Source organism: Hemiscyllium ocellatum, chromosome 39 (assembly GCF_020745735.1).
Source record: "Hemiscyllium ocellatum isolate sHemOce1 chromosome 39, sHemOce1.pat.X.cur, whole genome shotgun sequence".
In the NCBI taxonomy this organism is placed as follows: Eukaryota; Metazoa; Chordata; class Chondrichthyes; order Orectolobiformes; family Hemiscylliidae; genus Hemiscyllium; species Hemiscyllium ocellatum.
This window is the reverse complement of record NC_083439.1, coordinates 22683162-22695973: the sequence shown is the minus strand read 5'-3', so window position 1 is coordinate 22695973 and position 12812 is coordinate 22683162. Positions and strand designations below refer to the sequence as shown.

The window sequence follows — 12812 nt, the reverse complement described above, 5'->3', positions numbered from 1 at the left end:
AGACCTGCTAAACTTTTCCAGCAAATTTCATTTTTATTTGAGAAGTACAAGGTGTCCTGGTGTCAATTTAAATATAAATCCAATTATTTGCATGATGTGAGGTCCTCAGCCAGAACTGAAAACTAGTACTGACTTGTTTTGCTTATCGTAAAGGTTCCAGTACAGTGCTTCCCAAACATTTCCCATGACCCCCCTTGAGACTGTGGAATACTCTCAACGTGAACTGAAACACCAATTTTATTTGGGGGGGGGGGGAACAGGAATTAATGAAGTTGTTTATAACTTGGTAATGGTTCCACAACAGCCATAGCTGGCTCAGACTTACAGATCCCAAAATTTCAGCTCATCATCCCACTTAGGGTTCCAGCCTCACTTTGGGAAATCTTGCCTCCGTATCAAGATAAACCAGAAAAAATAACAACTTTCACTGCTGTTAAAAGCAGATCCATTGTTTCATGAACATTCAGATTTTATAATGACATATCAGTTTACAAGTAATAAATCATCTTGGACTTGGACACTGAAGAGAGGACAATTTCCTTCACCTGTACACTTAAAAAAACAAAAAACATCAAGTAGGAATCCAACCAATCAATTTGAAGATCATTACTTTCCTTGGGTCTGTCCAAAAACACTGATTGCATGCAGAAAAAAAAATTCTCAATACTAAATTATTTTCCAGTGAATACCCTATCTAAATGCAATTATTGGCAGAGCTCTTTTGCTGAAAGTAGTTAAGATAAGCAATCATTGTTTATACCACCAGTTGTCTTCCTTTTCAATAATAATCATTAACTGCCTCATCTCATTCCAGATAGTCTTGTTTTTTTCCAGAAACTTTGTTGAGAGCACATCGAGAAGGGGGACAGACCACAGAAGTGAGACCAGACAGGATTGCAGTTCCTTGCATAGGTCAATGACAACAGCATACTTTAAGAGAATATTTGAGAAATTATAAGCAGAACAATAAGGTTCCTTCACCATACTTAGTGGCTCAATTCTTGTAAATCAATCCTTTTCTGAATTTTGTTAAAACCTTTTTCAATTAATTAGGGCGGCACGGTGGTTCAGTGGTTAGCACTGCTGCCTCACAGCACCAGGGTCCCAGGTTTGATTCCAGCCTTGGTTCCAGCCTTGGGCGACTGCCTGTGTGGAGTTTGCACATTCTCCCAGTGTCTGCATGGGTTTCCTCTGAGTGCTCCGGTTTCCTCCCACAGTCCAAAGATGCGCAGGTCAGGTGAACTGGCCATGCTAAATTGCCCATAGTGCGAGGTGCATTAGTCAGAGGGAAATGGTTTTGGGTGGGTTACTGTTTGGAGGGTCGTTGTGGACTGGTTGGGCCAAAGGGCCTGTTTCCACACTGTAGAGAATCTAATCTAATCTAATCTAAACAAGCAAGTCTCAGCAACCAAAATGTCCAATAAATACTTTTCGGTCAAAACTTGTTGATTATGATATATAAACTCAAAAATCAATATTGGTGATACTAATTAAAATTTATTCCACAAATATTCCAAAAAAAATGAAGCACACTAATGTTATCTAAAATTTGTGAAGTGCATGATCTTCTCCCACAACTGTTAAACAAAATCACACTTTGAATAAAATGTAAATGTTCTAAACTTCAAAAAAAAAGTTCAATTAAATGTTGCCATGCCACTGGAGGTAAAAATGACAATACTATTGATATCTGTCACAAAAACATATTACAACTGGATAAATTTGGAGTTAAAAAGAAACAATGTTTTACTCAAGTTAAATACAACAATAGTAGTACTGATTGTAATCATCAAAAAGGTGGTCACAACACAAGCAATTTTGCCCTCAATTATTTATCAGGGGTGATTAAGAGACCTGCTCAAAAAGAAAGAAGAAAAGAGAGTGCAGCAAATTATGGCGCATTAATCATGGGAAATTCCAATTCCAGTTTAAGTGGAAAGATCGGCACAGCCGACAAAGATCCACAAGTACAAATTTCAAACAGGAGCGTAACAAATCTGCTTTCAAAATGAACAAAATGCAGTCTTGGTTACTTAAAATCTGGCTGAAAACACTGAAATAACCACTATTACATTGGGCTACAAAAATCCTCATCGTGTTTTCAAAGGTAGAACAGTTTCCTCCATAGTAACCCCACATGAGTTTGTCCAATAGCACGTGTTGTAATTGAAAATATATTTCAAATTTCAAGTCAAAGATCATTCCATCAAAGGAATTAACAAATTATTATCTAACCATATATTTTGTGAACAAAACTAAAAATCAATATTAAAATACAAAAAGTTTACATGGAAAGGGAGAAGGATTGAATGGAATTTTGCAACATTCTAATTGGAATCCTGTGCAGCTTACATGATTTTTAAACATGACAGTGCTGCTCCTGTTTTAATATTCTGAAATGATAGTCATTTGACCAGATTTTGAACATAACCAAGAACAACACCAGTCAAATAAAAAACTAATTCTGCACATGGCCTGAAGAACAAAATTAATCTTAATGCAAATAAACGTTACAGCATTAGACACTTGAAAGTTGAGATACAGTTCATGAGTGCATAACTAAGATGACGCTCAACATCGCTGGAAAAGGAATGAACCTTAAAGTGTGAAGCTTGAATCCACAAAGTTAATCACTACAATTCATCTCAAAAGCACTTGAATACAAATTCAAATAACCCTGCGTAATCAATAGCAAGGTCAGAATTGGAGAAAGCGAGGACGCATATACTGGAGATCGGTCGAGTGTGTGGTGCTGGAAAAGCACAGTAGGTCAGGCAGCATCCTAAGGAGCAGGAGAAACAACATTTTGGAGATAAGCCATGATGAAGGGTGAATTCTCCTGCTCCTTGGCTGCTGTCTGACCTGCTGTGCTTTTTCAGCACCACACTGAGATCAGACTTGGAATAATGTAGGCAGCTTTGCATTATCCACCTCCACTATGCCGCCTGTTGGACAGGGCAGGCTGAGAAACTAAAGTCGTGGAGAAATGATTGACAGGAACCTGATCCAGATTTTAAACACGCTGAGGGGCGTGGAAAATATCAATGCAAACACATTGTATTTGAAATTAAAGCCACTACAGTCCTACCAGACAAAAAGGCTGTTCTCTCATTAGAGAGACACAACTGGGGGTGGTGTAACTTGAAGACAGTGAGGTCTCCAGATGCTGGAGATCAGAATTGAGTGTGTGTTGCTGGAAAAGTGCATCAGGTCAAGGTCATCATGCCTCAGGTGAGGGAAGAGGTTGGAAAGGTGTATCTTCACAGTAATCTCAGCCAGTGTGGGAAATGAGCTCACATTGGTGACATAATTCTGCATCACAAAACAGCCGTCTGAACTAATCAAACATCAAAATATGTTTTTATGCTCCAGACCCTACAAGAATAAAGGATGTATGTACATTTCAGAGACGTATAAATCTTCCTTTTCGAGCTGGTGCTCCCAAATCTAACAGTGAAAAGCACAGACTCAAAACACAGTTCCTGAAGCTTCACAGAACAGAAATGGATAATGTGGCTGAAGGGATTTTGGAGATGGGAGGTGATGTGAGCATACTATTAAAGCAAAACAAATAAAATGTGTTTTTTAGAATTATTTACATTTTCAGTGATGTTGTCAAGTACTTTTGAGGTGGAAGCAGGTTGAAATAAACTGTGCAGAGAATGATAGAGAAATTACAAGCTGTTTGGACAAAAGGCTGATTGTGTATTCTTGTTCAGAAATAAAGACAAGAGCACACAGACAAGGACAGAGTCTTCAACTCTGCAAAAATCATGCATCAGAAGCAAGCTTGAGGAGTATTTCTACAAAAATTCAGTAAACAGCAGCCAACAAGGCTGAAATGGGAAAATTCATGGCTGACACACCGGCATGAATTGTTTAAGGAAAAAACAATCCAACTCAATTGCATTAATCATTCAATATTGCCGACATGGAGTACAAAAAAAAACATTAATTGAGGATGTTCCATAATAATGGCTATTAATTTCAGAAAAAGTCATCAGATTGGAATACAAAAAAGGGTCTGGACACAGAATTGATCTAAACATAGATAACAACTTGTACCGATGAGAGTAGTCATATTCAAAGTGCGATAGAGGAGGATCCTTGGCACACATGAAAGATAGGATATGTGCTTCATGAATTGTGTTGAAACAGTTCAATATGAAGTTGAATGAATAATAATGTTCTTGTTGAATCAGTATTAAACATGATCAATTGTAGTCCCAAAGCCAACAGAATTAAAATATTAGAATACAAATCAGAGGAATTCATGACCAAATTGTACAATGCTCCAATAAAAACAACCTCAAGTACTATGCTTAGTTCTGATCACTGAAATGAAAAGGGAAGACCTTTCAAAACTGAAAGCAGTACAAAGAAGAGCAAGAAGGTGAATCCCTAGTCTCATGAATCTGGGTAATAAGAAAAGGTAGGTGAAATCTGTAAAGGAGATGGTGACAACATTTTATGGGAAACTATCAAGAATATGAGTTTAACAAGTGTAGAGCCAAAGGCAGCAGCATTTAAATTTGTAAACAATAAGTTCATGACCAGTATTGCACAACTCTTCGTCATAAAGGGAGTGAAAAATATTTAAAACCAACTTCGAAGCATAGTGATGGAAGAAAGATTCTTAAGACAATGTGGCAAAAAATTAAATGCAACAAAGGAGGCAGTGAGTCTCGGGCAGCCTGAGAGACAAATTAGATTTAATCATATAGTTTTCATCTTCTGCTAGTTAGCTTTCTTTAGGGCTTAATTTGATTAGATAGATCCACAATGGCGAATGCAATCAATTGGCTGAATGGTAGTAAATTAATGTTACATTCTCGTAAAAATACTGTTCACATCGAGGTCTTCTTGATCAATTACAACTTCTATGGTTAAAATAAAAATTGCTGAAGAAAAACAGAAATTAAAGATCTCAAACCGGAAAGCATACCGGAAAGCACAGAAACAGTTGGTCTGTTTTGATAGCGACTTAGACTTGGATTCTGTCTTGCATTGTATCCTACTCCACCTGAACTCTGAGACACAGTCGTTGGTAAATCCACATCTTTAGCAGCGAAACCCTAGCAGAAAGGAAAGTTCTTCAATAAAATCAAATTAGTTTTTCAAAATTAAGAATAAAAACTGAGCATGTGAGGTGTTTCCATCACAATGGAGTACACAAAAGTAATCTCACCCAGATAAAAATGTGGAAAATGGTCACCAGCTGGCAGAATCAGTTACTCAAAGGTAACAATCCAAGGTAACAGTATAACAATCCAAAACTACTCTTCAATGGCATTACAAATTCTCAGTTAAATATCAATTATTCACTAATCTGTTGATTTGCAAGCCAATGCACTTAAAAAACCCTGGTATCATACTTCCTTGTTGGACAACACAGGAAATAGGAGGAATCTGCTATTCAGTCCATCAATCCCACACCACCATGGTTCATCTGATTGTGACTTTGACTCCCCTTTCCTGTTTAACTCAGTCTTGAATATTCCCTACGACTTCACTGCTACCTGAAGAAGAGATTTCCAAACACAAACAATCCTGTGAAAAATATGCAAATTATACCCAATTCTCAAATCTGACTTCTGGTTTGCTTTGAACAACAGATTGAGGTATTACAATTAGTCTCAGTGCAGAGAACTGGGTGAGGTCATGTATGAAACATCAGATCTCACCAATATATTGCTACACAGCAACCTTTCTCAATTTACAATTGACAGTTGTGTGTCAATTAATCCTCAACAGAAATCTTTATTCAATATAGAATTTGGCTTAACTGTAATGAATTCAAATGCTAGGTTTTTACTACATCACTAGATATTCTGCAATTGTAAAACTGAATTTCCTTCAAGACGTTCTAGAAATAACTTCAAAATCCTCTGATGAAACTTTGGTACTTAGATTTGATGCTTAGAATTGCTTTGTTTCCAGGAAAACTAAACACCAAAAGACAAGTCGGCCAATTAGCCTGTTTCCGCATTCTAAGTGCTAATTTAATGCAGATTCTGTGTCTCAATTCCACACTAATTTATTCAATTCTTAAAAAAAAATCATGGGTACATTCCATCATACAAGCGAAAAAGAAATAACAGATTCCTTCAAGACAACTGAAAATAAACTGCACAGCATTGTTCCAATGTTGAAGAGTGGAAACTAGAGTCAATTGAACTGTGTTTAAGTAAACAAATTACACCATTTTGTCATTACCTGTGTTGTGACAATAGGCTGTGTCGTTACTGAAGCCGGCACAGTTTGTGAACCTGACTGATACACACCCACTGTGCTCGAATTTAATGGAGCAGTCTGATGGTTGATTGATTGGTTTGTAGACGATGCACCTACAGAAATAAATCTTTTTAAACTTTCAATATTGTGGAGGATTTATAAAAGAGTCCGCAAAGATGAACACGTTAAAAAACATTTAGCAAAGGACACCCATTTTTCTAAACTAAATAGCACTTGTTTTACAGAAACAAACAAGTTTAATTACAAATACTGTCTCAGAACTAAATTTAGACACCAAAACAATCACTTCAGTATCTCTTACCACTGCTAAAGGAGACCATCATGCCTCTGCTAAGTCCATTCTGCATTCCTCCTTGCTGTGTCAAATTAAATGTAGTGCCTTCTGCTTTATTACCTTGGAAGCAAATAAAAGATAGAAATAATAAGTAATCTTCTCAGGACAAATTTGAAGGATCTGGAGAAATTCAAAATATGACAAATTATTATCCTTCAAAATTTTATTGTCACGTCTCTCCTGATTTTTCTCACAATCTGAAAAAAATCAAGACTTCAGAAAGTAGGGAAAATAAGGGTGGTTTTGAATGGTTTGCTACACAATATTCAGATTAAGAAATTTACCACTAACTCCCAGAAACTGTACTATAAAAGTGTTTGTAGATGGGATGAAAGGGTTTACTTTTGGTAGAATTGCCTCTCATTTGAAAAATAAGAACCATTATACATAAGATGTTAGTTCATCAATTTTCTTAATTCTATGACCCATTGTGGAACAAATCTAGGAGGGAGATAAAATTTGTTTTGTGTGTTCCAGTTAAACTTATTCAAGCATACTTAATAAATATAGGAGGACTGCTCCATCTGGTAATCTCCTGTTCAAAACCTTACTGGGAGTTGCTGTGGAATAACTGCAAGAGCTTTAATGCACACTTTTAGTTTTAGTCACTGAAAAACTGCAGCATTTTAAGAGGCTCTTCACTATCCTTTTTGTTGTTGATACTTAATGATAGATGTCTTAGGCATGTTCAAACTTCATGAATTACTGTGTGTACGATACAGAATAAAAATGATGCTTCAATTCTGCCTTGTATTATAGATAAGTAAACTTATGGTACCATGATTTCATCATTTAAGTAGTCAATCCTAAAGCCAACAATGGAGGTTCCAATATAAGAAGTTTAAAATTCTCAATTTTGGAGAGCTTTCAAGGATGAGTAAATTTATTGTGATAATTAAGATGCAAATTTGGAAAAACACTGTACCCAAGGAAAGAAAAATCAGGATTCAGGGAAAATTTTACTTTGTTCTTAAACAAGGGAACATAGGCACAAGACCTCTCTCAAGAGGCAACAACTCATTGTCCACAGTGGCCAGAAGTCAAGCAAAGACACTGATCTTGTGACCCCCAATATGATCAAACAGAGGTTTGCATTCATATCCAATCATATGAAGAAAGAGTCAGCCTTTTCTCTCCTCCACAACTGCTGCAGTTGAAAACACATTAATGTTATTTTGGCTAGACACACAATTTTGTTTAGGCTTTGATGTGGGGGAGCTAATGTCATAGCCTTCTTGTACTTTTGTTCATATCTGACATAACAAAATAACCATCTTGTACCCATAGATTAGTGTTCCATTCAATGTTAGTATGTCAACTGTGGGAAAAGTAGCAGCAAAGACGCAGCTGTAATACTCTGCCCTCATGGCATGATCACACCAAGCTCAGGACTGAAGTTCATCAATGCATAAAAATCTGGATAGGTTGCCCAAGCAAAGAAACCACTGGTTTCACAGATTCAGTTGGAACTGATTTTATATTAATGCAAAATCAAAAATTTGTTACTGTCAGCAAGCCTACATCCTTAAATTCCTTTTCAATACGATTTATAACCTTTCCTACAAGTGGATGTCACTTGCCTGAGCAATATAAAAAGGTTGAAATGGAAAACAAGCTTTTGCCAGGAGCCTAAAACAATATACCTTGAATATTAACTTATTTTTAGGTTGCGACTCAAACATCTTCTAACTGGTTATAAAACTATTAACTTTATGGTGTGCTAGTATCATTTAAATTTGGAACTCACAGTCCAATTCTTCAAGAAAAACTAGTTGCAAAATTTGAGTCAAGAATTTAAAAACAATTTACTGCCAAGTTAACTACGTCTGGATTTCTATGGTTCACCTGTGGTCAGCTATTGGCTTCTAAACATTGCAACCACTCTATGGGCATATTTAATGATCTTAAGAGAAATTTAGTAGATCATGACCAAATTTGGAGGACTTGTTCTATGCAATGATGATCACCATCATTGTAAATGGAAATTGGGTATGCTGACAATTTTTAATTGAATTCTGAATTTCTACAATTACAAGCATGAGGAACATAAAATGACAGCAGACTAAATTGACCTTTATCACTCACTCACCCAACAGACCTGCTGAGTATTTCCAGCACTTTATTCAGATTATCTACCCTAGCAAGCTGGATAAGTTTTCAAGAATTGTCAATGTTGCAATTAAATCACAACTTTCTAAATGCTAGGGAACATGAGTCTACTCAATATTTCCACATCAGAGAAACCTTTCATCCAATAACCAGTCCAGTGAAGCTCTGTTGCATTTATTCCAGGGCAAGTAAGGGCCTTTTTTATGTTAAGGACACCAAAACTGTAACTGTAACCAAGTGTGGCTTCCCCAAGGAATTTGATCAAACTTCACAATTATAATCCAAACTTTGATAATAAAAAGTCAACACGTCGTATCTTTTCCGAATCGCTCGATATAACTGCACAAAAACACAGTCTCTCAACAGCACCCGGCTTCCTCTAAATGCCAATATATTCAAGTCTCTCGCTATCTTAAACCTTGTTTTTCCACTTTTCCATTCAAAATGGGAAACTTCGCATTTGACAATATTGTGTTCCATCTGTCATTTTGCTGCCCACTTAATTAATCTGTTTAAATCCCTGTACAACCTCTGTACATCCTTATCATAGCTTAGTTTTCCACCTTCTCATCAGCAAGCCTGTTAATATTACAGTTCAGCTATCATCCACAGCATTAATATAGATTGTAAATGACTGAGGTCAATTAGTTTCAGTGTTTTTGAGGATATACAGATTTGTTAAACTTGATTTTTCTGACAATTATATGTTTATTTGGTCCAATCATATAATGATTATCCAAGAGCTTCTTAAACATGCCCCTAATGATAGACTTGAACACTAGAAAACTCAAACTTGCATCACAAATTACAAACCGTTCATAAAAGTAGTCTCCACTATCCTACTACAAATATCAGGCTAATCAGCCTATAGTTTGGGGTTGCCGTTTTCTCTCTCCATCCTTTCTCAAATAACAGGGTTATGTTTTCTACTTTTCAATCATGAGGAATATCCCAGACTTCTTCTGAATTCCCTGGATTCAATATCAATGCGCTATCAGATTATTACAGAATCTTGACCAGACAGGCCAATGGGCTGACAAGTGGCAGATGGAGTTTAATTCAGATAAATGCGAGGTGCTACATTTTGAGAAAGCAAATCAGTGTAGGACTTATACACTTAATGGTAAGATCCTAGGGAGTGTTGCTGAACAAAGAGACCTTGGACTGCAGGTTCATAGCTCCTTGAAAATGGAGTCTAACTTGAGATAGATACTTAATATAGTGCTTAACACCTGTCATTTCCTTAAATCCCATTATAATTTTGCCTCATCTTTGCTTCCAAGGGTGCAGCATTTAATTTTAAACATTTCTTTATATGTTAGGCGCTTAAAAGCTTCTATTAAGTTTCTTGCCAATACATACTCAGTCTTTTATTTTCCTTCATCAAGAGTTTGGTATTAACATTGGTTATGAACTCTCTAAATCTTTACAACTCTGACAATAATTAGAAATCTCTTCTTTCAATTCAATGTCTCTTCTGGACTCAGATAATGCACTATAGTATCAGCATTACAGTATGTATTGCAAAATCTCAGTGCAGCTGAAAACATTATTTTTTCTGAATATCTTATATTTTTATCTTTTTTCTCTCCACAAAAACACTGCATTGATTAACATTTGAATACAACATTGCTTTTTCCCCACATACTTGCCTTTAAAATGGCTAGCACGTATAATATTTTCTGCAGGTTCACAATCCACTCCTTAGGCCTTCTTGGAAACATCCGAAATACAAACTGTACAAATCAGCTTACATTATTGAAGTTAAAAATCACACAATGCCAGATTTATTTGGAAGCACGAGTTTCTGGAGCACTGCTCATTTGTCAGGTAGCTGTGGAACAGGATGACAAGGCACAGAATTTATAGCAAACAATTACAGTATCATGCAAGTGAAATGATATATTAAACAAACCTAAATTGCTGTCTCGGTTTGTTCAATATATCAGTTCAGTTGCATGATACTAACATTTTGCTATAAATTCTGTGTCCTATGAACCTGTTCCACAGCTACCACTCCAAACGTTAGTGCTTCCAAATAAACCTGTTGAACTATAACTTGGCGTTGTGAGATTTTTAACTTTGTCCACCCAGTCCAACACCAGCTCCTCCACATCATGGCTACATTATCTAAGACTGCTTACATTCTTATAGACAAGAATGTAATCTGGGAGATACAAATATACAGAATAATGCAAACACCAAAATAAATCCACTAAGTCAATCCCATTGGCATCTTCTCACAGCTCATCCTTCGACAAGAAAATTCTAAACTTTCATCACAAAACATAAACAGTTCATAAAGGTAGTCTCTCGTATCCTATCAACAGATTTAAGTCAATATATCTTAAATGTAGTGCTACTCATTATTTCAAATTGGTCTCAGTTATTGCCCACAGTCGGAACTCCATCAGTACTTTATCCACATATTGTATATTTCAAGACATGCTGGCAATAAACAATTCATCTTTGCAGGGACAAAATCCGTGTGAAGCTGAATAATTTTAAATTTATTCCTGAAGATGAGCTCATGCCCGAAACATCGATTCCCCTGCTCCTTGGATGCTGCCTGACCTGCTGCGCTTTTCCAGCAACACATTTTCAGCACTAATTTTAAATTTAGTTTTATAGATTAAGTAGCCAAAAATCTGACATTTCCATTATTATACAGCTGACTAATACTTGATGACAATACTGCAATAGCAGAAAGATCAACAGCAGCGATGACAAAGCATTTTCCAACATCAATTTTTTTTTTAAAAAATGACATTCCAGATACTCTTAAGAGTGAATTTAAACTAATGCTGACAGAAATTGATAATTTCAAGACTTGACACAGAGGTCTCACGGACCAAGAATTAATTTTCTCCCTTCTGAACAAAATACCAACTTGAACTCAGAGGTTGCCTCAATGCTTAATGTGGTAGAGGTGTTCTAACCCAGCATGTCAAAACTCTCACAGAGGCTTCACTTGTATAACTACTAACTCCTCAGGGAAATTCCCTATTTTGTACCAGTGGAAACGCTAAGGTTCAGTGTAGACTGATGTCAAATGTTGTCCTGATAACATGGAAGTGTTATCATTTTGGCAATACATCAAACATTTTCTATACAGTTCACCGACTTTTAATCTGTCCCCATAGGAAATCTTTCTTACAAGAGAACTTACTACATATCCAGGTGAATGCAGTGCAGAAAAATCATACAGCTACACTGTAAGCTGGAAATCACACTTTGAGATGACATCTTCAACCTCAACTGTCAAAATAAAATAACCATCACTCAGGAAGATGAATAAGTGGGAAGAAAATATGTTCCCGAGCTTTATTGGCATTATAAATTATAACTATAATTATCTCTTCTCCCTCAAAAGAAAACAGCAAAAGGAAATTAAATCAGTAAACAGTGACAGAAGTGCTAAATGATGCAGCTTTATCTGAATTTAGTGCACCTAAATCTACAACACAAAAGTTATACTTCTTAGGATGACAAATCTACCTTTTTCTTTAAAAAGTGCAATTGTTAAAACAACTGAAACAAAACAAACATTTCTGAAGCAACACAGCTAGTCAAGCATGATCTGTGGAAAAAGGAAGAATAAAAGGACCTTTTGTCAGAACCAAGCAATATTACAGTCAAACAGCTTTGAAGGAGGAACACAATGGTGAAAAGACAACAGGAAGGGATAAAAGTACAGTCTGTAATTAGATGAGTGATGTATAAAGAATTCATGTTAAAACCCAAAATGTGCAAAGTAAAGAAAGATTCAGCTCCAGTGTGGCCCAGGAGTTTGGTGACACTAGGTGTACCAACACGTCACCACTCACTTATCAACAGAGAATTTCTATCCTGAGCAACAGCCCATTAAATCTTTCATTCTTGGTGTACCAATCAGATTAAGCATTAAAGCTTCAACGTAAAAACATTAAAATGTAATACGTTAGTATTCCTAGAAAAAAAGTTGCCAACCCCAAGTGTACTGTTGAACAAAACTAGAATTTGATGAAGGAATGACAGTTTTAATGTGCGTTTATCAAAGACTTTAAAATTGTGGGATGATTATAGTCCATTAATATCTCTTATGATGGATTTGGATGACATGCTATTTTTAGCA

The 12812-nt window shown here is 36.1% G+C and overlaps 1 protein-coding gene across 4 annotated transcripts in view; it reads right to left on the bottom strand.

Annotated features, from left to right (window-relative positions):
• Positions 1-12812, bottom strand: part of znf280d (zinc finger protein 280D) — a 130621-nt gene that overhangs the window by 75670 nt on the left and 42139 nt on the right. For all 4 annotated transcript variants that reach the window (XM_060852780.1, XM_060852779.1, XM_060852781.1 and 1 more), the window contains exons 3-5: positions 6557-6649; positions 6217-6347; positions 4946-5075 (exon numbers count right to left, since the gene is read on the bottom strand). In XM_060852780.1, coding sequence (XP_060708763.1) covers positions 4946-5075; positions 6217-6347; positions 6557-6649 — 354 coding nt within the window. The remainder of the gene's footprint in view (positions 1-4945; positions 5076-6216; positions 6348-6556; positions 6650-12812) is intronic.